The sequence below is a fragment of the Sparus aurata genome, chromosome 2, assembly GCF_900880675.1.
Source record: "Sparus aurata chromosome 2, fSpaAur1.1, whole genome shotgun sequence".
Lineage (NCBI taxonomy): Eukaryota > Metazoa > Chordata > Actinopteri > Spariformes > Sparidae > Sparus > Sparus aurata.
Window position 1 is genome coordinate 18851274 of NC_044188.1, and position 24008 is coordinate 18875281.

General features: G+C 41.9%; 2 protein-coding genes across 4 annotated transcripts in view; one reads left to right on the plus strand and one right to left on the minus strand.

The window, feature by feature from the left end:
* The first annotated feature begins 291 nt into the window (after positions 1 to 291).
* Positions 292 to 10844, plus strand: p2ry2.1 (purinergic receptor P2Y2, tandem duplicate 1). Of its 3 annotated transcripts, none has more exons than XM_030406139.1 (5): positions 292 to 538; positions 2914 to 3264; positions 4609 to 4777; positions 5081 to 5417; positions 5496 to 10844. In XM_030406139.1, exons 2-5 carry the CDS (start codon positions 2931 to 2933, stop codon positions 5682 to 5684), a joined length of 1029 nt encoding a protein of 342 aa, XP_030261999.1. In that variant the 5' UTR covers positions 292 to 538; positions 2914 to 2930; the 3' UTR covers positions 5685 to 10844. The 3 variants fall into 3 exon arrangements, with proteins under 3 accessions (XP_030261999.1, XP_030261991.1, XP_030262006.1); XM_030406131.1 differs by lacking the exon at positions 292 to 538 and adding an exon at positions 1338 to 1456; XM_030406146.1 differs by lacking the exon at positions 292 to 538 and adding an exon at positions 1942 to 1986 and having other exon boundaries at positions 5496 to 8379.
* The window catches only part of relt (RELT TNF receptor), a 30668-nt gene continuing 14269 nt past the window's right edge, over positions 7610 to 24008 (minus strand). The window contains exons 2-11 of the mRNA XM_030406118.1: positions 21325 to 21399; positions 21114 to 21206; positions 20035 to 20219; positions 19558 to 19610; positions 19209 to 19463; positions 13921 to 14001; positions 13415 to 13493; positions 10903 to 11283; positions 10442 to 10567; positions 7610 to 9941 (exon numbers count right to left, since the gene is read on the minus strand). Of these exons, the coding sequence (XP_030261978.1) occupies positions 9938 to 9941; positions 10442 to 10567; positions 10903 to 11283; positions 13415 to 13493; positions 13921 to 14001; positions 19209 to 19463; positions 19558 to 19610; positions 20035 to 20219; positions 21114 to 21206; positions 21325 to 21366 (1299 nt within the window). The 5' untranslated portion in view covers positions 21367 to 21399 and the 3' untranslated portion in view covers positions 7610 to 9937. The remainder of the gene's footprint in view (positions 9942 to 10441; positions 10568 to 10902; positions 11284 to 13414; positions 13494 to 13920; positions 14002 to 19208; positions 19464 to 19557; positions 19611 to 20034; positions 20220 to 21113; positions 21207 to 21324; positions 21400 to 24008) is intronic.

The window sequence follows — 24008 nt, forward strand, 5'->3', positions numbered from 1 at the left end:
ATGATGATGATGATGAAGTGCATAAGGGAAACTATAGATAGATAGATAGATAGATAGATAGATAGATAGATAGATAGATAGATGACATTGCCAAAACCTCTCACGGTTAACACGTGTCACTGATGTGAACAATTGCAGTCAGTGTTATTGTTACCCAGAAACAGTTCTACCCACATTACTAGGGCCACGAATGCCAAACTACAGCATATTGTTACATGGTTGGCCAGTTTCGGAGTAACACTGTCTTAAAAAAAAAAAAAGTATTTTAACTCATGCCTCCTACGTGCCATGGCCAAGGTTAAGGTTAAGGGCTGTGTAATCATTGATATACAGAGTTTCTGGTGCAGGTAAGACATTAAGTGCTCCTTTGCACCTTTCTTTCAACAATTGCATTCAGAGAAAACACACATAACATTCTGCCACTGTCAGTAGGAAAATGGCCTACAGCGAATGTTGGAACATGTTGAGTTTGTTAGGATCCAACAAGGATGCTTTTGGATTATGATTCCTCTCAGGAGCAGCTTTAGGCCACACTAAGGTAAGAAGTTTTAACGTAAAACTTCAAGTACCTCAACTCAGAGTACAAAAAGGAGCAGAGACAGTGGTTCAACTCACATATGGTATATTTTGCCTGAAACGTCATGGGTTAAAATTCATGTTATTTATCAGAATGACTGTCGGGCCCACTGTATTTTGTTGAAGGGCACACACAAAGACTATATATTAATATTCTTGATTGCATCTCAATCCTTGCTGACAAAATTGCATCACTTTGTGTTGATAAGTGGTGGGGTCTTCAGCACATGCAATTTTTAGACCACGTAACGAGGGGATCGAAAAATGCGTGAGGGTGCATTAAGAATAACTGAATCTCATTTGTAAGGTGCCATTTTAGCACATTTAAATCAATAATTTTGAAAGGTAAAGCAGACGGAATTGGTCATTTCCAATAGTGGTGGAAACAGTGTGAAGTGTAAATGACTTTTATGTAGCTGTAGCTGTGAATTTGAAAGAAAGAACGAAAGAACGAAAGAAAGAGAAATAGTTCTATTGACTATACTTTTAACTATGGTAAAGATAGCATGCATTAGCCCCAATAGGAATTTAGAACTACCTCTGTTCTTTACACGTTTTTACATCTCACAATAACGACTTTCTGAATTTACTAAGCTGAAAAAAAAAAAAAAAAAACTGATCAGTTTAAGGTGGTGAAAGTCACTGTCCGTTTGGCCGATGGGCAGACCAACAGCCTTAGGCCCGGCTGCTGACGCACTGTGTACAGGTTGCAGCTTGTCAGACAGGCTCACACCTCTACAAGCTTTCACCCACACAGGTATCTCAGGTACGCATTCAGCCATCAACGAGATACTTAGATAGACACTGGATCTACTCGTAAGATTGAGGAAACGTTACGCAGGCTGGCCGACACAGAACAGCCTTTGAAGGACGATACCGTGTGAGTGATTTCATGATCTAGGGGTTTTGTCTAGGTGGAAGGGGCTTTAGCATATTTCTTGGGGCTACTGTGGATACTTCTGCACAGCTAATTCAACGAGAAAAAACACAGGCTACCTCTCCAATTCAGTTCAGTTGAATTTATTTTAATTTGTGTTGCCAAAGCACACTTAGGTTATGCTGAGTAGCAAGTTGTGCACTTTTTGGTATGGCATGCACACAGCAGGACAGGAGAATTTGAGGGAGTACAAAGAGGGGCCCCTCCGTCTCAGGTCTGTTATCTGTTAAATTTGACCTGCAGATGTTTTGAGGAGGAAAAAAGTGAGAGCGCAAAGGGTACAGGGCGAGCGAGCTGCAGTGTTTTCCATAAAGAGAAAATAACGTCAGAGAGAGTGCTGTGGGTTAACTCTTCAGTTCAGCGGAGAAAAGACAAGTCTGATGGCATTAACTGTCTTATTTGCATGTAAGCTTTCAAGGCGCCATGTATCGTCACAGGTGTGTGCATGACTGGTTTCAACTTGAGCTTTTAAGGTACGCAAATTTGAAGAGGAAGTGAAAAGTAGACCGAGGTTGAGCAAGACAGCGTAGCATGCATGCAAGCAAGAAAAGCAGAAAGGAAGGTTTTAACAGGGTCTCAAAACAAGGTCTGGTTTGAGTTAAAAAGTTATTCTGCTGTCTCTCCCTCTACACAGCCGTGAGGTTTTGGAAAACCTTGACGTGCAAAGTGCCAGGACGAGTGTTGTTTTTCTGCGTGAGAGCACAGCTGCACTCAAATTTGTAAAATAAAAAAGTTGTTGCCACACAAGACTATGCGAATCTTTCACACAGTCTTGTGTATCTTTAACTTCTGCAGTTCAGATTTGCTAAAATATTTAGAGCTGTAAGGGAAAGTGGAGGCAGTTGAGCTAATAAGTGTGTCAGTAATCTGCTGAGACGTGGTGTCAAGGTGTCATACCGTCTCATTAAGGAAACCAGTTGGGCCAGGTAGTATAAACAGTAGTATTGTTACACACATACAGCATGTAGTACTACCCTATATTTAGCCTTATAACCCACATCTTATCATATTTGCACAATTACTCATAGACTCATTCATTCATTCAGCTAGAAACAGATTGATTACCATTTCATTTTCCTCTCCTCTCCCAATTCTTTACTCGTTTACTCAACCACCCACTCAGAAAGAAAGAGGCGATTAAAAGTCAGCCTTAAGATGATTTGCTTTCTGGGGAAAAGCACAATGACTTAAAAATGGGATGACTCATGCTATAAACTGGAGTGTGTCATTTTGACTGTGAAACGAGCCGGTCAATTATGTCTGAGGATTGGATGACTTATACTGGACTGTGCTGCTAAGGCATGCCAAAGCGAATGACTTGGGGCATTTCCTGTGTCGCCACACTCATACTCATATTCCATACTCATAATCCATCCTTTTTTTTCCTCTTTGTTCCTCAGGTGTTCTCAAAATCAAGATGGCCACCTTCGACAACGACACCGACTTCTTCAATGTCAGTGCCTTCTACTGTAAATTTGATGAAGATTTCAAATACATCCTCCTTCCTGTCAGCTATGCCCTGGTGTTTGTGGTCGGTCTGGGGCTGAACGCCACAGCGCTGTATGTGATTGTGTTCCGCACTAAGCACTGGAAGCCCTCCACGATCTACATGTTCAACCTGACGATGTGTGACACTCTCTACATCCTCACCCTGCCCTTCCTCATCTATTACTACGCAGATGAGAATGACTGGCCCTTCACTGAACCGCTCTGCAAGCTCATACGCTTCCTGTTTTATGCCAACTTATATGGTACAGTTCTGCTATCGTATATAAACATTGAATACAGCAAAAACCAGATATGGTACAATTATGGCACATGTGGCTAACATCTGACACAATATACTATAATGTAAAACAACAACACACAAGATAACACAATGTGACCCAATGAGGAACACGATACAATACAATAATACAACGCTATGCTATTGAAAGGCTACAAGACACCACACTAGGTCACAGAATGCTAGGCTACAATGTGCTATGGTGCTGTACAATTGGGCTATGCCACACTAAACTTCTAAACATAACATGCTACAAACTACAATACAATATTCAACATTAGGCCACCATACTCCAGGCTACCATATGAAACACTATGGTAATATAATATGACATGCTATATGCTACAACACAGTACGCTACACTACAATGCACTGCACATGGTTACATAACACTAGGCTTCAATGCACATTGCTACAGTACAGCACAATCAGGCTACGCCATACTAGGCTACCATATTACATGCTATTTCAATATTCAATGGCATGCTATATGCTACGATATGATTAGCTATACTTGGCTGTGCTACAATACAGTACAATACAATATACTACATAAGGCAACACTACACTAGGCTACCACATGACACACTAAGTTAAGACACAATATGAATTTAGACAACATGCTTTAGCATTAGGCTAGACCAACATATGATACACTATAGCAAGATAATATGATATGACACAACATGCTATATGCTACAATACAAAAGGCTAAATTATGCAATGCTACAGAACAATATTACTACAATAATACTACGCTACACTAAGTTACCATATGATGCACTGTGTTAAAATACAATATGACTAGACACAGCATGCTATACACTATGATTATATTCTGTACACAAGGCTGCACAATAGTAGGCTACAGTACTCCATCCTGCTGTACATAACAACATGCTGTATTAGGCTGCCCTACAGTTGGCTACAATGTAGTATTCTACGGAGCGATACAGTACGATACATTGCGGTACAATATGTTACGACAAAATTCATTACGATATGATACAATAAGAAAACAGGTTACATAATGCATCAAAGAATAGCAGGATGCAATACAACAATCTTTGTTTCAAGTTGAAGTTCATCTTGTCATCAAAATGTTAAATGTATGCATTTTACACTGATATACAATTTGACATGACACAATACAAATTAATACATGATTTACACTGTATGTTTGGGCTGAAAATGAGACACAAATTGACATTAAGTACATACCTAAAGCGCTAACTAATATAGTTTAAAATTGATTTTGGTTTAAGTGCAGTATGAAAAAGTGCATATTAAATATCTATCACTCTGGCAGGTTCCATTCTCTTCCTGTGCTGTATCAGTTTGCATCGCTTTGTTGGCATCTGCTATCCAGTGCGCTCCCTGTACTGGGTCAGCGCTCGTCGGGCCAGGCTGGTATCTGTGGCAGTGTGGGCCTGTGTTTTATTATGCCAGGCACCCGTCCTCTACTTCTCAAGAATTAGGTGATTTCAATTTGCATAACTCTCATCCGTTCTGTCTTTTCCCTCTTTATTCCTCCTTAGTTAATACCCCTTTTCACTACACTGAAAGTGTTTTTAACTGTGGTCTATTGATTTTTGTGGGATGCCAATTTTGCCAAGTGCCTTATCTCTGGGTGCCTTAATGGGACACCCTTGAGTGAACAACCAACCTGCTGGCTACAAATGTACATTTTATTTCCTCCTATCTCCTTTTATGTGCCTCAATGCCAAACAAGGAAGCAGTAACATTTAACAATCCCAATTTATTTTAACCTCCTCTGTTAGGGATGCGGCCTCGGGGCGGGTCTGCTACGACACCACCAGCCCGGAGCTTTTTGACGACTTCCTGGTGTACAGCTCAGTAGTGTCAGTTCTCATGTTTGCCGTTCCATTCATGGTGGTGATGGTGTGCTACGGGCTCATGGTGCGGAAACTTCTGGAGCCTGGCTGGGGCTCTGAAGGGGGAGAGAGAGGGGGCCTGGCAGCCAATCGTACCAAGCAGAAGTCGGTGAAGATGATCATCATTGTGCTGGCAACGTTCATGCTCTGCTTCCTCCCTTTCCACCTCACCAGGAGTCTTTACTACTCGTTCAGATACCTAAGGCAGGTCAATCCAGCACAGGTGAGGACCAACACTTTTAATTCATAATAAATGTGTTACTTTTAAAAGCTCAGTGTGTCATTTTTACACGTTCATCAGATCAGCTGTAACTTGCTGGAAGCCTCCAGTGTGGCCTACAAGGTCACTCGACCTTTTGCCAGTGCCAACAGCTGTATAGACCCCATACTTTACTTCCTGGCTGGGCAGGATGTCCGCAGTCACCTCACCAAGAAGAAAAAGTCGTCTACGTTGAAATCAGCAGATGTGAGTGAGACAACAAAACTCTGATCCAATACCTCAATCTACTGGTAATGGTGCAAAAGGGTTGTGGGTACATGGTTTGTGCTTATTGCCGTGCAACCCATGCTTTCTTCTAGAGTACAATCTTCAATATCCACCAGCTGTCTGTGCAGCAAACACATGAGTTCTGTGGGTTTGAATCTCCCCATGAAGAAGCAAGTGTGAAATTAAAACCAAGGAAAAACTATAAAACCCTAACTGGACTGTCAAAAAAGTACAGTTGAGCAACACAGCACTCAAGTTCCTTCCTTAACCAGCCAAGGTGTATGTATGTTCAGATTAGACCAGATGTTAAAAAAATAAATAAAAATCAGATATAGACGACACAGTTATGATGGCTGAAGGATATAAATGAAAATCTAAATCATGTAGCTTATTCCTGAACTGAGGCATTCAAGGCCTTTAAAGGATTTCTTGATATCATGTTGTTTGTTATTTTTGAATGTAAAGCGAGAAACTAAATTATGTGACACTCCACAGCTGTGTTTTTTGTCAAGTGCTTGTTATCACCTGTGGTGTTTCCCACAGGTGATAACAAGCAATGGTCAAATTTGAGATTTTGGGCTGTTTAGATTTGTCATCAAATCATCCAAAATATACAGTACATTTAGGTGTTATTTTAGTCCAGATTTCTGTTCTGAAATGCAAGTAAGGACCTATTCAATTGGAAAGCTTTGTTTGCATATTTAAACAAATAATACAAAAGCACTTTTGTGAATGCAAGCAACTGAATAGGCCATTTCTTGTTTTGTTTTGTTGTTTTTTTCCCCCTCTTTTCTTGTAGTGTTAGTTTACTGGACGAATAGTGCAACTGGTGTTTGAACATCAGAAGAAGACGGCTCAGATGTTCAGCCACTTTACTTGCTTTTAAAGGATAAGTTTAAGCGAAAATTTAAATTTAGCCATTATCTACTCAACCCCATGCCAATGGAACGTTTTTTTGTGAAGTTGCGCAGTCCTCAAAACATTTCTGGAGCTTAACAGCAAAACAACGCTGTAGCATTCCCCTAAACAACTGAAGTGGATTGGAACTTGTTTTAAAAACATAACAAGAAATGAACATGATATGCCTCCTAACGGCCCAAAGATTCCAAACTGATTAGAAAAAATATTATTTACACCCTTTTAAAGGCCGAGATCTTCACCTGACTTGCCATTGGCATAGATCGTGACTACATTTTCATTTTTGGGTGAACTTATCCTTTCAAGTTTTGGTTTTGAATCTGCTGGAGAAGTATGTGTTTCTGTGTGTGTGTGTGTGTGTGTGTGTGTGTGTGTGTGTGTGTGTGTGTCACTTTGTGTCATAAAAATGTGAAGGAACTAAAAAGACAACATGATACATTTATATAATATATACAGTACATTGTGGTGATACTTGTCATTATTTGTCTCCTGGACCATAATGCTTCTTGTTTAATCTAGGTGATATCATTTGTGTCAAGTGAGATATAATTATTGCATTACGGCTGTAGAATGAGTCTGACTGTCATTCTGAAAGACATTTACAGTTCATCCTTTAATGTTAGCTCACATATTCTCTTTGTCCCTGAACCATACACTCTCTGGGCTGCTGTCTGGGTATTTGAAATGTCAGCTAATTGGTTATGAGTTTATCTGTAATTTGTGGGAAGAGTGACCTTAGTTGCAGTGTAGCTGAGCCAGTTGGTAACTTCATTGGTCTTGGCTCCACTTGATTTACGCAATTGGTGGTCCTTTTGTCATGTGAAACACAAACCACCACTAGGGGGTTGTACTGCCTTACAAAACAAGGCTATGGCTGATGAAGCATCAGGAGTCTTAGCTCCCATTACACAGACCCAAACCTGACACATTCACAGACGGCCGCAAACAAACAGTAAAAAGCCACATTATATTAAAGTTTGTTAGCAGCAATAACGGCAAACAAGAACAGATTTAAAATACACCTCTTCTTTATTTCAAGAGTAAAAACATCATACAGAAAAATTGAATATTATAAATGCAATCTACAAACTTGATGAGATGAATGTTTTCTTTGAATCCTTCCCTTCTATCAGCAACACTTCAGCTTGAAAACATGTAATAATGATGATAATAATCCTAATGATAGCAAGAATAGTCGTAAAAACAGATCAAATGAAAACATGTAACTGCTGCAAACAAGAAAATATCCAGTCCTCCAGACATGCTGTCATGTCCCTCATAACAACATAATAAGAAAAATTGAAAATGAGTAGCTCTATGATTATAGTACACTCGTTAAAAAACCCATGAGGATGTAAACTGAGGCCAACTGAGCTGCAGGGACTTTGAGGCATCTTAACCACTAATCCTCTGCAGCCACTGGTTGGTTTATTTAATTAAACAATAAAAAATAAATAAGCGCGCGTGTGTGTAAGTGGGAGTGGTTTCTTGCAGTTATTCAGATTGCATAACTGGAGTCTGGATTTATATGCTGCCTGTGTGTGCAGGACTTTTGAAAGTTCATGATTAGAAAAGAAAAACACTCAAATGTTGCACTCAAATGGTTGAAATTCAGATTTCTGTATCTACCATGTTGATTTTTTAACCAGAAACTCAGCTGATATGCATGATGCGTGACAGAGTTTAGCAGTTTTTGATCAATGGATTTGATATGTGTTTCTCTCATTGGTGCAGCGTCTCTCACCTCATACATACTGTTTGATAAAAATTATAAAAGCCATGTACGGTCTGTTTCTCTACACCCACCCATATTTACATATGTACATTAATTTACACGCTCTATTCTAAAAAAGTGATATCTACCCTTCTATGTTTTCAGCCCAGCTCTCAAATGACAGTTGCAGCCTCTAACTGCCATTGGGATGCAGTGTTGTTAAACAATAAATGCTGTTATACAGTATTAGGGCCTTTAAACTTTAAAGGAGACATATTCTGCTCATTTTTAGGTTCATCATTTCACTTGGAGCTACAAGTAGATTAGGTTTACAAGCTTTCAATATTGTCTGAAACGCTTTGTTTTAGCTCTCGTCTCTTTAAGGCCCCACCTCCTGAAGACCCAGTCTGCCCCGATTGGTCAGCCTAGACAAGCCTGACCCAGCACCACTAACAACAACAGGGCAGCTGTGCTAAATAAATTCTTATGTACCGAACTAGCTGCTATGCATAAGTTATTAAAACGTGTGACATGGTGACATAGCGTAATGTCAAAAAGTCACGGAAACAAAGGAGGATCAGCTGAGGAGGCGTTTCAGGGCCACTGTTTTCTTTGAGTGAGAGGAGCGTCCTTTAAAAGTAAAATTAAAAAAGCATAACAGGTCTCCTTTAAGAGCATGTTTTGGCCCCTGGTCACCTACTAGGACCTAATCTAAAAGCCTTAGAGTTACAAATGTTATCAAAGCTGACTGCAGGTAGGTGCCGATGCTGCATGAATGTTTCTCAAACTCTACATCAACGTCTACAAGGCCTAAAACCTCCACCCACCTGCGGTTCACATGTGAGCAGAAGAGAAGCTAGATCACTTAACTATATATAAAAAAATATTAGAAAGCAAAACAAATATTGAATTTGATGACATTTCCTCCACGTAATACTTCCTTTAGTGCTTCTGTGGTCTTTAATAAAGTGTCATATGACCCATCATTTTATGTCAGCTGAGCTATATTTGCTATTCGAGAGCCTTCTTAGTCATACGGGACTTGATTGAAGACGTTTTCTTCTGTTTTTAATGTAAACACATTTTGTTTCAGTCTCACTGCTGTCTTTTTGTCAGTAATGTATTCCACAGTGTCGTGTCCTCAATACACTGTACACAAGAAAAACTATGCATCTATTAGATTGGGTGCATAAGCAAAAGTGTGCACATGTAGATGTGTAAGTCTACATGTGCTCCATGTAGCCCATGTGTGGTTTTGCCCCTGCGTGTGTGTTTTGTTACATGGAAGCACAAAAACAGGAGCAAAGAGGTTTCTCCTTCTCCGCCTTCCTTCTAGTGTCAGGTGTTGACAACTTTGTCACCACTTTCTACTCTGCCTTTTGAGTTGAACTTCTATGATACATCTGTGAAGTACAATGTTTGTTTATATAATAATAAATACAGTTGAAATAGTCCTCTTATCGCGTGAATAGGAACAACTTCTTCCAGCAGGAGGTGGTTCTTGTGGTTTGTTTTTGGTGTCAGTTGTCTCGAAGCCACCCTCCACGCTGGCTGTCAGGTCGTCACCGAACGATGAGGTCATCTTCAGCGAGGTAGTGATATCGTACGCCGTCTCTCCGTCCCTTCACCTGGAAGAGGGAGTCAAAATGTCAGGGGGGTGGCAGGATGAGGACGTGAAGCACAGAATGAAAGAAGGACTGAAACCCTTTGGCCTGCTCTAAGCACATGCATATTATTATTCACTCATTTGGGCTGATTATGATGCACAAATGATTGCCTACTTAAGATAGTTAACCAGATAGATACATGGTTCTGACAACAGGCAGCGTCACATGCTTACGGCAATTATTCTGATTTAGAGAGTGCTGGATAATGTGCATGAGAGGACCAGAGGAAACAGAAGAAGCTCATCTCCTAAATCATTTCACCGAATCTCTCTGCTCGTCTGATAAACTGATCATGCTGTCCGTCATTTCCTCTCCCAGCGAAACAGACCACATTATTCAGCGTTGATGATCTCAAACCACTTTGCAGCACTTTAACTCCCAAGTGTGGAGGAAATAGAGAGAGAAGTGGAAGGAGTGACGCGATTACAGCAAGAGAGAAGGGAAGGAAGTGTGTGTTGTACCTCCTGATGCCAGATGATGAGGAACAGAAGGATTTCCCTCCAAACAGGGAGTTTCTTTGCTCCTGGGATGATGCCTTGGTTTCCACGACGACAGGCTTGTGCTCGGGGATCTGGGCGACTTGAAATCTGTCAGTCGAGCAAGAGATAAGATCGCTGTTACATTCAGATAACATGGTAGTTGTGATATTATGACTTCCACTTTAACACAAATGTTCCTAAATGTTTAATCACTTTTCCGGAGATATTTGAAATTAAGCGATTCTACTGTACATATGAACATGTATTGAAAACCCTGTAGCCCATCGTTTACTATAATGTTTTTATATAAATAATGTAAAACGCTAAAGTAAAGTTGAATTATCTTATATGTAATTGTGAAAAGTAATTATATATTTACATTATTTCCCCATGTGTCTTGTCAGTTGTGTGGTGTTTAATGAATCAATGAGGTCCCAGCTCACCTCCCCACTGACAGCACTGTCAGCTCTCCCTCCTTCCTCTCCTTCACTTCATTTCCTTCCACTTTTTCTACAGTATTTGGCACAGCAGCTTGTGTATGGTGGGTGTCCACAAACACTCCACCCAGCAGGGGTCTCTTCTGCTGGTCCTTGGATGTGTCCAGGGAGGGCAGGATGAGGGTCTGAGGGGGCTTCAGGGGATCCTTCAGGGAGTCCAGGGGAGGGATGAGGACATGGGGCCACTTCCTCTGGGCGCAGCGGGTGCAGCGGTAGCCGTGTTTGGGGGCCAGGCCCGAGAGGCCAGAGATGGTGTGGAGATGGGACTGATGGGGGCACAGCCTGGGGAGGGAGCGGAACGCCGACAGGGGAGACAGCATGGGGAACCTGGGAGGAAGAGGAAGGAGTGAACAACTGATCAGATAGATTTAAACAATTTTCAGGCATTTTTATATTCAAATTAGTCAAGATGAAGAGAATTTTTCTTTTTTTTATTTCCATTCATTGGTATGTTTTATGCTGTCAGATGTAGAGTCTTTTAACGGTGGGTTAATATATGTTAAGCCGGTCTTAGTTCGGTGAAAGAGAAAAACTTTTCAATTCAGAGGGTGTATGGCTGAAGAAGAATTTTCCTTTCTTGACCTTTTCTTTTATAGTTTATTTTGGTTATTGAAAAGCTAAGAGAGCTTGTGGAATGTGGAACTTGAGGTACAAAGTGGTATGAAGAGACAGGAACGGGACAGGGCTGGCTGCTTGCAAACATTGCCTTTGTTCAGTGTGAATACATAAATGGAAAAAAAGATGTATTAAAATGTAAAGTGCTCTGTGCACCCCGGGCTCTTTAGTTTTTGTCTTTCCATTGTTATTTAGTGTAGAGAAAGGCAGAGCTAAAACGCTGAATGCGGCTGTGTCCCTGTGTTATACTAGTTAGTGGGTGACCTGAGGTAACCCCAGAACCTCTCTAACAACACACACAGGACCTGAAAGCTGTCCAGATATCAGTGCATATCGCGCCTGTGTGTCAGAATGTTCTCGAATCTAAAGATCACATGTTACAGCAGCCCATTGAGCAGCAGAACACTGCCAGAGGCCTCTGTCACCTCTCATTATTGTAGATGTGGCATCCGCGGTGGAGTGCATCGGGGACATTCACCAATATGTAATATCGTGAGATAAGGTGAACTTAATTGATTCTGTGGGAGAAGCTCGGTCTGTAAATTGGAGCACAAAGATGACAAATGATTCTTCTGTGTCATCTCCGGCCAGCATTAGTTTACACAGCATCAGTGAGAGGTCCAAACACTCACTGCGGTATGAAGCAACATGTTGCTGGACTTGTTAGATTAACCTCTAACTACTTCAGCAATTTCTCGTCGGCCACAGATTACAACCAAATTTCCAGCCACAACTACACTCGGTCGTGTAAAAGGTGTGACCCTGAGCTACGTGACAGCCAATGAGCTTAGTGACAGACAGGGTGTTTCAGCCCCATGACTCAAGAGACAGCGGTTGCAAGTGTGTCAGACAATCACTTCAAACATGTGGGGGTGAGTCACTGCCAAATGTCAGCACACTCCAGAGCGCCACTGAGGAAATGGAGCCCGCAGTGAGATAACGTCTCTTAACGTTTTACTTTCCTCATCGAACGAAAACACTGAAAATGTTTAGGCATGCATCTTCATTTTAAGGTAGAGAGGATACATTTTTTAGGCTACCTACACGACTAAGTTGTTGAATTCAGATGAGGTGATCAAATTGAAAAAGTATGAAGTCCATCAAGAAGTGGCAAATGAATAATATCATTAAATTGTAAACTGAGCTGTTATTTCCCTTTAGCCAAGAATTCATCACTACATTCACAATTTTTATACAGTTACGTTGAACATGACTGTTCCTTTAATCCTTAAATGTTCCTTCATGTTCTCATGAAGAGAAAAAGAGTGACTATCTCTGATGAGCTCTGGACATGACAACATTAATTCAGCGTAGAGCTACATCTGTTTTCTCTTCCTCCATCTAGCAGTACACAGAAGATCGTGAGAAGGTTTGAGGAACTATGTTCTATTTATGATAAAGAATTAAACCGTGTTTGTAATGGAAAATGTGAGCCATTGCCATGTTTTGTTTTGTTTCTTTTTAAAGTAGCTCCACTGGGAGTTTGACGCAGTTCCTAAATAGTTTTAGTTTACCTGAAAACTATGTGCATTTGTAAAGACTGATATATCTGATGTTAGTGGAACAAATCTGTGTGAAGAGCTTTCTGCTTTCATCTCAGAAGAGCAACTTTCTCTAACTTCTGATGAGGTTTTCTCTCCTCTCTCTGCCTGGACATCCTGCCACAAAAAGCACTTAGATTTTGTTTTATTAGAGCCTCTTGCCAGGCAGCAGCAGGAGCCTCCTTCCAAAGATTTCACTGCCTCGCTTCACCCAAACTTTCCGTGGCTTTCCTAGCTTCACCATGACTGAGGAGAAGTATGTTATGATTTGTGTTTGTGTGTGTGTGTGTGTGGTCTCATACTTGATTGACGAGCCTTTGCTTATGGACATCTGTTTACTCTCGTACTCCAGCAGCAGTTCCTCCAGTGCAGCAGCATTTTCTGCAACACACAGACACACACAGACATTCTGATGAGTTTTATCTGCTCCAATCAATACTCTGAATTTGACTGATCAAACTCGCCCTCAAATTTGTTTTAGACCATATTAAAAGTTTACGAATGACATTTATCTTTGTGCTAATTGGAGATTGATTGGAAAAGTTGACTTTCATGGGAAAACAATTCCAGAGGCATCAATTTTTTTGTGTGTTTGCATTAGAAGGTGAACCCCCTCGGGTTCGATTTTCCCTCTATTCCCAACATCAACCATCTGGGATGAATTAAGAAAGCTGACAGTTTGAGCTTGCAGCAGTGGGGACAGTCTTCTGACGTACTGTGATGACACTGTGTTCCCCTCTAAAGCCACAAGAGATGAAGGGCTCTGACCACTAGCGCGTACGTGACATTACTGTTGCTCAGCTCCTACCTTTCTTCTCAGTAATGAGGCGGACCAGAACACTGATGGTGTCTTCATTCAGATCATCAGATATGTAGGGACAGTTGTTACCTGAAGCAAGCACAAAGGACAGAGACAGAGAAGATTAGTCTTCATCAATGGACATATATTTTCTAACAATGTATGTGGCATTTTAGGTTTGAAAACTAGTATATTGTCATTTTTCTTAAAGTATTTACATACATACAACACGTAATATTTCATAGTTTTATCTTAACATGTAGTGGAAGATACCTGTGGCATAAAGTAGTGTTTGCCAGTTACAAACACTTTTATGGTGTTAACTTACTAGCTAGCAGTAGCTAGCCGCGTGTTAATAGCTGTTAAGGGTGGAAAAGTCTTAAATATTGCACCTTTAACTACCTATCTTTTATTTCTCTTATTCAATTAGCTTCCCTCAGAGGGAAAAGTTCAAATTCATCCTACGTTTGGTCAAGCACCAAAAAAACCCCACTTTGAATAGTGTTTCATTTGTTTGAATGGCAATATATAAATAAAGTTTGATTGATTGCTTGATGAATGGAATGAAATGTGATGTGCATATGTGTAGAAACCTGATATAATACAATATATAGGCATGTGTTTTAAACTGAATGTGCTGTTTGACTTTGAGGTATTTCATCCTAAACACAGGTAGAATCCAAACTCTCATCAAATGAATTTCCACTACGACAACTTTCCCTCCCAGCTGTCAGAAAGAGTGAGCGCGGTTCACACAGTGCATGTCACGGCTTGGATATTGTGCCCCGCTGCATGATGGGACTGATAAGGATGGACGCGGATGACTGAACAGCAAAGAATAGCTATGCCTCTATGGTAACCTCCCCGAACATCCCATAATAGCACAGCACAGTGAAGCAGCTGAGAGGCGAGCGACGAGGGCACGGGGAGGGGGGGGGGTCCAGAATAGCTCACTCAGCGATCACGCTCCATTCAACTCTGTTAAAGCACACAGGGATCAGTGTGCGTGTGTGTGTTTGTGTGTGTGTGTGTGTGTGTGATGTACCAGACCCCCAATGCCAGGTGACTGTGTGTTAGTGTGTTACACAGCAAAATGTGACCGTATAGATAGAGCATTTGTGTCCGTGTGTATTTCTCTTTCTTGCCTAAGCCGCGTTAGGCCGTAACAATACAGAGGCTGTTGCTATGCGAGGATAATGGCATCCATTTCACCCATTCTCTTCTATATATTCCTTCAACAAAGTGTGATCCACGAGTTCAGTGTTCCAGTGTCTAAGAAACCAGCCAGCCATGTCGTTTTCACATGAGTTTCAGTTTAGCCTGTTTTTTGAACAGCAGAATTTAAACGCTCAGTAAATGTCGACCTCTGAGTTTAGACACAGTCGTCCTGTGGAGCTACCAAAATGGCAGCAACTGCCCTTGTGGCTGAGCGGGCTTCGTGCTGCATAGACAACAAAGTCAAGACATTTCTTGTGCTATCAACCTCCACATTTGCCCTTTCTGTTCCCCTCCTTCAGCTTTCCTGTCACCAGTCAAACGTTTCTCTGTCTGCACCTCTGCAGAGTCTGATTGTAGCCCTGCCGAGCTGAGCTTTGGCCTTGCTGCAATTCGTCCCCGTGGGTGTTCCCCCTGAATGGAGATGATGAGAAAAGTGCTGGGGTAGGAAGTTTATCTCTCACCTTAGCCAAGTCAGGACTTCAGCAGAGATACAGACAGACACAGACAGCATACTGCAGACTTACATAACAAAAGAGGGAATGAGGCAGAGAAAGTTTTCCTCTGCAGCAGCTTCAGCCTCCTACTGACCTCTGATCATTCTTTTATTCTTACTTCTTTTAACTGCAGTCTTTTACTTCTTTACTTTACCCTCTCCAAGTCTACTTTACAAACTCTATTTGGCTTTGCTTCCCTCTCTTGTCCTTTATCTGTTTCCTTCACACCTGCAGATTTACACTTTATCACTGCACCTCTGCATCACCTGTCCTCACAGTTGTGCAGAAGGAGAAAAGAGGGCGAAGGAGGTGGCGATAAGGTGTCCTAAAACAACCCCAGCTGCTGTTGCTTGCTTCCAGCGGACACCTCTACATTAGTAAAATGTAATATAAAAGCTTTTATATTGTTTCTTTTACTTTTACCTGAAGGTTGAAATTGTGCCTTCAGCTTATTCAAAGTGATGGAAAGTCAATTAGGTGTTCATAAAAATCCTTTTCATTGATATAAATGCCCTTTTGAATGATACATTTCACTCTGGTAACTTACAAATTTGACACCCACGTAAGAGGTTTCATTATTGGGAATACATATAACTAACTTAAATGTTAAGGCATGTCTACCATGGAAGACCCTGACAAGCTCTAGAAATTGACAAAGCAGATAAAGAAAATAGGGAAAATAGAATAAAGGAGGAGGGAGAGCAACCCACAAAGGAACAAGGAGATGAGACGAACAAGGAGAAAGAAAGAGGAGATGAGGTGAGGACTCGACTGAATTATTGATCCGGCTGGGAAAGTAGAGATGGATGCGCAGTGTCGTGTTCGGACGAGAAGGGGAGGAGGTGTTAGGGAGCCAAGAAATCGGATGAATGGGGAGTATGAGGAACGACAAAGAGAGCGTAGGGGGAGGATGGGGGTTCAGGGAGTTTCCCTTTCAGTGCCGGGACATCTTAAGTTTCACAACAAAGAGCTCGGAGCAGAGGAGACCAAGGCAAGGCTGAAAACAAAAGGCAGAGATCACTGACAGAACTGCTGCTGCTGTGACCTCTGTCTTTCCCCACAAATACCGGAAATTTATGAGGAGAACTGGGATGATTAAGGACTATTTAGTGATTCTGCAATGTTTAGTTGTTTGGATAAAGAATAATTCAATGCAAAGAGATTTTGATGCTATTTGATGTCATGAGTGGCATTTTATAAGCGACTATAAGTGAGTGGAATAAAGGATAATTTGATATTTGCAACTCTTAAATCTTCATGACGGATATGTTAAGCTCTCAGAAGCAGCAGGTGTTGGGCAACCGTCAGCAGTTTCTTGACGTGCGGACAGAAAGTCGGATCTGTCAAGGCGGCAGCTGTGCTCTGACGCTCCTGACGCCTGAACGCTGCGTATGGCTGCGTGGCTGCCATACAAGCTTTCCTCTGAGCTTTTCCTCACCATCAGGTGAGTGAGGGGAAAAGCCAGCTAACCCCTTTAAATCTACTTATGCTTACACACTAAATGACAGTGAGTGCCAGTCATGTTTGCTGTCTGTGGAGTGAAGTTGATACACGCAGACCCCCTGAGGATACTGTGTCCAACAGTGTAGTACAATACCTGGTGAAAACAGTTTGTGCTCATCTGCATCAGAAACAACAGAGCACTCAGGCTGTCAGTCTGTTGGCTACAGTAAGCTGGGCTGTATGCACATATATTATTAATGTATTTAAAAGGAACAGTAAAATAGTACGTAAAATAACTTGAATCGTTTAACTTGATGAGCTTTTTATATAGCCTCTGCAGCCACCTGTCGAAGTCAGCTCCAAACAAAGAGAGGCGAGCATTTCACCAGAATAATCGCTAGCTGCTGCTACTTGTAGCTGCTGCTACTTGTAGCTGCCTTTAGCTAGTTAGCTTGGTTAGCTGTGCAGCAAGCGGTCCTGTAAGCTAACTCTGACTGGACTGGGAGCACGTAGCACTGGTGTTCACACTGCTAGCACGGGAGCTTCAAGGCAACGGGACTGATTAATCTTTGATACTAATGACAGGACAGTGAGCTAGCTAGCTGTTTATCATGATCTCTTCAGTACATATTGTCAAAAAATAAATAAATAAAATAAAAATCTTCACATTCTGTTGATAACTTTAGTTAATTTTTTAACATTTTAAACTACGCCTAGGTGGAAACGCCTAGCTTAGCTCTGTTCTCAAAACAAATGACTTAAACTTATTAATGTGTTATATCTCATTTGTTTGATTCAAACAAAAGTGAAAGCTTAAACCTATGTAACCGCTGATGAGCATGCCCAGGCTAGCTGTCTCCCCCTGTGTCCAGTCTTTGTGCTAAGCTAAGCTAACAACCTGCTGAGTGTTACCAATATTCTCACCAAAGTCTTGGCGAGAAAAGCAAATAAGTGCATTTCTCAATAGTTTCCAAATGAGCTATCGCATAAAGCTCCGTCCACGTTTTGTATGATGCAACCAAGTGAACACAATAGCGAGTCTGCTGAATCGAATGAACTCTCCCTGACTCACATGTTGAGTTTGTGCAACCATAAATTTCATCCAGGCGCCTCATAGCAGACACACGCTATGTAAATGTCACACGTTTAATGTGGAAACTTACCAGCAAGTCCACACATCTGAGAAATGCTACAGTAGATAACATTTCCCATGTGACTTGAGGGTTTCACCTGCTTTACAAACCTGAGAACAGGTTCAGCACATCAAGTACAAGAGATTCAATACAAAAGAGATATGGGTGTACTTCTAACATTGTGTGCGGAATCGTGGGTCTGTACAGAAAAGATAGATTGTGTTTGCTTTACCATTCGCGATCAAACCAGGTGTAATGACTGCCACAGGTGAGCTGTCACCTTACAGGAACGGACTCAAAAAGGAAAAAAATGATTTTCATTTGGGCGAAAGGCTTGAAGTGCTCCAGGACAGGACTGAAGAGCACTCATGTTACTCTGTGCGACTGCAGATAATGGGTGTGGTAACTCAACACTTGCTTTATTGCTTGATCCCTCTGTATTTGTCTTTGTCTCACTAACGTTCTCTCTATGTAAACTCTCTTTAGTTATTGATATGACTCTTTCAGTTAATACCGCCCTCCATCCCGCTGGATCTCCCCCTTCATCTGCCCTCCCACGCCTCTCTTTATGCTTCTTTCTGTGTTTACCCAAATCAGTTTATCTCTGACGTAAGCAGGGCGAGCGAGTTTATGGGAATGGGTTTTTTTATCCCCCTTTTCAAATAGGAAAAATGACAAGAATAACAGCGCGGGCTTAGAAAAACAGCATGCACGACATGTAATGCCCCCGGCAAGGTCAAAGTTGAGAACGATTTTAAAAAAGCCCTCCATGTAGGCTTGCGTGCAGACACATCACAAAGGAACATGGACTGTGGCCGCAGGCAGGGACACTGCCCTTTGGGCCTGACAACACTTGACCACATCGTGTGCATGCATGTGCGCTAATTTGGCATTTTTATGGCAGAACGTGACAACAACCTGAACAAAATACTAGTTTACTCTTCTCTTCTCCTCTCCCTTCATTTCGTCTCTCGCTCTGGACCTTTTTCTGTCATTTCATCCCTCTTACCTTCTTTCTGTGGTGTGGGAGTCTCTTCGTCCCCTCCCTCCTTGTCAGCAGAGCAGCGATATCCCTTCTTCTTCAGGATGTTGCAGATGAGGATGCCCAGCAGGCCCATCACGCAGAAGACGGGCACCAAAGCGAACACGGCGTACTCGGCCGTCTTCTCCTCAGCGCTGCGTACCACTGTGCCGTTTACCGGCCCGGCCGCGCCGCTGGAGGGCCCTTTGCCCACGGTGCGGACCGTCCTGACGTGAACAGATGCTGAGTGAGAGGAGAAGAAGAAGAGCAGGATGTAAGAGCAGAAACACAGTCTTATCTTCAAGTTTTCAGATGCAGGCTGCAGGTTCAATCTTACTTTTCACACAGGGACTTTGAAAGGAAACTTCCCCTGTGGCAGTGGAGTGAAACCTGCGGATGGAAAAGAGAAGGAAGAGAAGAGAGTATAATTAGAGAAATGGACGGAGAAAGGAAAAAAAGAATGAAAGAATGAATCAGCGGTTTTAGCCTGTGGCATATTTTGCTTGGTGTTTCATGCTGCCTGCCCATTGTGGTGAATGACATACTGCCTGTGTGTGTGTGTGTGTGTGTGTGTGTGTGTGTGTGTGTGTGTGTGTGTGTTTGTGTGTGTGTGAGAGCGGGTGTTTTCCTGTTTTCTCGTCACAGAGAAAATGACAGGGATTAATATAGAACAAATTAAAATTTACAAGCAACATGTTTGGGCAAAGCTCTTTAGAATGTCAAGCTTGTAAATTAATCCAGCTGTGGACAGATTAACAGGCAGACAGGTATGACAAGACACAGACAGGGTGAGAGACAGACAAGCGGTCCTTACCCAGCCAGACAGGCTCCACAGACTGCATCAGAGGTCTCGGTGCCAGGGGTTGCAACCTCACGGCTGAGGGTCTCGCAGGAGGCATGTGGACGGCAAAGTTCAGAGTCCAGCGTGTCTGAAAAGCTTCCAGTCGGACACGAGCGGCATCGCACTTCCTCTGTTGGGCTCTGGATCTGCTCACAAGCCTGGCAAGAATAAAAACGTCATGAAGCATCCCGATGGTGCCGTCAAAGCTACACACAACAGGAGGCTTTTAATTATGACTCCTTGTAAGTCTCTGTTGGAGCTGGAATTAAAACACTGTCTTCTTTATACTTTCACATAAAAAGCTACATACACTGTTCAGCAAAGGTAAATACAAACACATAAATAACGAATGGCAGTTTTGTTGTATCAGCATGTTATCGACAATAACGTCATAAGTACAGCCTGCAACATGAGACACACTGGAAAAAATCCCCCCTTTGGTTATAAAGCAGTGTCACATACACATGTTTTTGATCAGTAAACACTGATTTATGGAAGCAAACAACATGATTTATGTTGACTGCGGTGACACTAAACACAAATTATCAGGCAAGAGTTGCATCCAAATGACAAAATCTCTCAGTAAGGGCTTCACTTCATATGTAGTTGTAGGTGGTGGGAATACACTTTTTTGTGACTCACAGTGAATCACTAAAAATATGTGTGCAAAGCAAATGATTTGGTTACTGCAAATAAAAATCACAGCCCCGTTCAAGATCTGGCTGTAGATATTTGAACGCTCCACGCTCTCTCTCTCTCTCTCACTCTATACAATTTCAAGCATAGGTGGGTAGACTGACCAAAAAGTGTACTAACGTTAAAGTATGAATGAGGAGGAGTATGAATTTGACAGATGGTCAGTTCTGTTGTACCTTTCAAACAGTTTGGGAGGTGAGGATAATTTAAGGAACATGGGAGGGGAAGGTTTCTAGTATCTTAGGGGACAAAAAAGTAAATTAGAAGAACACAGGAGCACTTGACAACAGATATTGTAATAACCTAACCCTCAAAGCAGGGGGTCAATCATTGTGTTTATCAGCTTATGATCTCACCTTTGAAGGCTCCTGGCCAGCAGGGCATTGCAGACACACACACCCTTCCCTCCACCGACACTGCACTGCCGCAGTCCCACCACAGCCGAGCACCTTGAGGACACACGCACACACAAGCTCATGAATCAGTGGTGGTGCGGTTTAACGGTGAGTACACACTTTAATCATGATTTTCATGCCGCCCGGCCTGAACACAAACACGCGTATTTACCGTGAGAAGGACAAGAGCTGAGCAGCAAAGGTGGTTCCTCATCTTCTTCAATGTATTCTTCTATGTACATATGATCTGAAGAGGACAAGGAGGACAAGGAGGACGAAGGGTTAATCACATGATTTACAGTAAAGTGCATGATAAAAATCAACCGCAGTCAGCACAACTGTGCCCTTTTATCAAACACAATTTACTGACCTATTAGCTATCAAGAAACTTTTTCTCCTTAGAAACTGATGACATTACAAGCCAAACATGTTCTGTGCCACACATACAGTAGGATAGCATGCACACTCACACATGAAGCCACACACACACCTACATGGCCGAAAAACACCTGAGTCATTTTTTGTGACTTATCCAGAGCGCAGTGAACCGAGTGACCTGGAGGTAAGGAGCAGCTGCAAATGCCGTAAATAACATTTAACGTGAATCAGGACCTTTTTTTGGACAGGAGTGAAGAAACCAGGGCTTTCCTGAGGCTATTTTTGTGCCGCGGCTCACTCACATGCACATTTAAAGCCCTTATCATGCTGCAACACAGTCATTTGCCGACTCAACACTTGACATTAACCTGCGCTGAGAGCACTCTTACATTAAGGTGAGTTAGAAAAATACCTTTTTTAAGGATTGACGTAACACAAAAACATATCAAATCATATTACAATTTCTGATATTTGAAGTCAATGAAAGGAAAAGCTTTGAGACTGCAGTTATGGGTCATGTGTTTGAATATGTGTCCCACATTGAAGCTACTATAGAGTTACAGCAAAGCAATGTTGTCTTCTCTGAAGTTGGCTATTTGCAGTCGGCAGCCTGTTTAAGATAGGATTAGTCCCTACATCTCACACACACACACACACATACATACATACATACATAAATATCCATAGGCACGCAGAACAAGTGGTTGGCGAAGCATTTACTGCTGCCCTTTACTGATGCTTCTATATAACTTCATGGCCATCGGGTCCATTTATAGCATGCTGACACTTACACCAGCTCACCTAGATTTGAGTTTCCCATGCTGAGTGTAACATGAAGGAAACACAATGTAAATGCACCTTGATGATGATATTTTGCCAAATCAATGAGTCGGCCAGGTGTCCACTCAACAAGCTGAAGATTAAGGTACAATCTGTTGTCACTTTAAACCTAAAAAAATGAATGATCGTCAAGATATTTTATGAAGACCTGCAGATCTGCTTGACAAGCTCCATTAAACATGCGATAGCAGTGACAAATCAAAGTCTAACTCTCCAGAGCAGTGGAAAAAACATCTCACATTTGTCAAACTGCTATAAAAATGTGCTGACATAAAAATTGATTTGCTTCCAGTGTGAACCCTTCAACACCCCGTTATAATGAAGCAACTGACAAAATAAAGAAAGAAGCTTTGGTGAGCACTACACTCTAATTTGTGGCCACAATTACGGGAATGTGAATTCACACGGTGAGGAGGGAAACCTCAATCTGTCGGCGTGTATTTTTTATGCCGTAGATCTTTTGCTCTCAAAATTATAGACGTGATGGATTCACACAACACAAAAATCATACTTCCGCCCAAAATATTGACGGCTCAGTGTTGAGAACGCTTTTTTTTTTCTAATCGTACATCTGAACCAGAAGGAGAGAGTGTAACTGACGGACTATCTGGCCCCCAACGGGCTTGTAAAACAGCCACTGACCGAGTTGAAAACACGAGAGGCATTCAGAACATGTCAAATAAAAAAAAAAGAGTGGCGAAAACAAGAGTAGCAGATGAGTAGCTGAGGCAATGCAACAGAGTATTCAGTCAGAGTCGTCAGAAAGAGGAGAAAGAAGAGATGGAGGAAACATTACGGGCAGCATACTTACCCCAGACTTGCAGTTCACTGACACAGTTGCCGTGGCAACTAAGCGAGGATGCTGTGTACGCTGCTACAAACGCTTAGTCAGGACCAAATGCAAATATGCTCTAACTTTCCTAAAGCTGTCTACAATGGACAGAGCACGAACAGTTGCAGAAAGTCGTATTTGGTGCAACTTGGGCAAGTAACTCAAAAATGACTGCTAGAAAATTGAGATTTAAAATCAGAAACTTCTATAAAAATCTAACAGTGAGACGGAGTTAACATAAAAAAATCGACTCGTGGAGTCAGAGATGTGACACAAAACTCAGACAAGTCTGTGTGGCTGAATGAAGACTTCAGTGTACCTGCCTGTGTCTTATACAGCCACTCTGACCACAGACACACCCCTGACATCCTTAGCACATGCCCCTTCTATCATAGAGTGTGCGTGTGTGCGTGCATGTGTGCATGCGTGTGTGTGTGTGTGTGTGAGAGGGGTGAGGCCACTTTAACACACACACACCACCTTCACCTTTGACCACGCAGCAAAACATGATATTTTAAACATTAGTTAGCGCGCAAATCAACACTTCTTCTCCACTTGAACGCTCAAACCCATTCATTCTCTTTCTATGTGTGGTCAGCACACACACACACACACACACACACACACACACACACACACACACACCGATACAGCTGATCTGTAGAGTGTTGCAATGCACTTAGTACAGTACTTGAGAACAAATTCAAGGTACTTTTACTTTACCTGAGTTTTACCATTTCATGCAACTTTATACATTTCAGAGACAAATATTGCACTGTTTACTTTAATACATGTGTCTCACAGCT

Coding starts and splice junctions, on each gene's coding strand:
- p2ry2.1 (XM_030406139.1), top strand. CDS start 2,931: ATGGCCACCTTCGACAACGACACCGACTTCTTCAATGTCAGTGCCTTC. Junction 4,778..5,080: donor CTCTACTTCTCAAGAATTAG/GTGATTTCAATT, acceptor CTCCTCTGTTAG/GGATGCGGCCTCGGGGCGGG. Junction 5,418..5,495: donor GGCAGGTCAATCCAGCACAG/GTGAGGACCAAC, acceptor CACGTTCATCAG/ATCAGCTGTAACTTGCTGGA.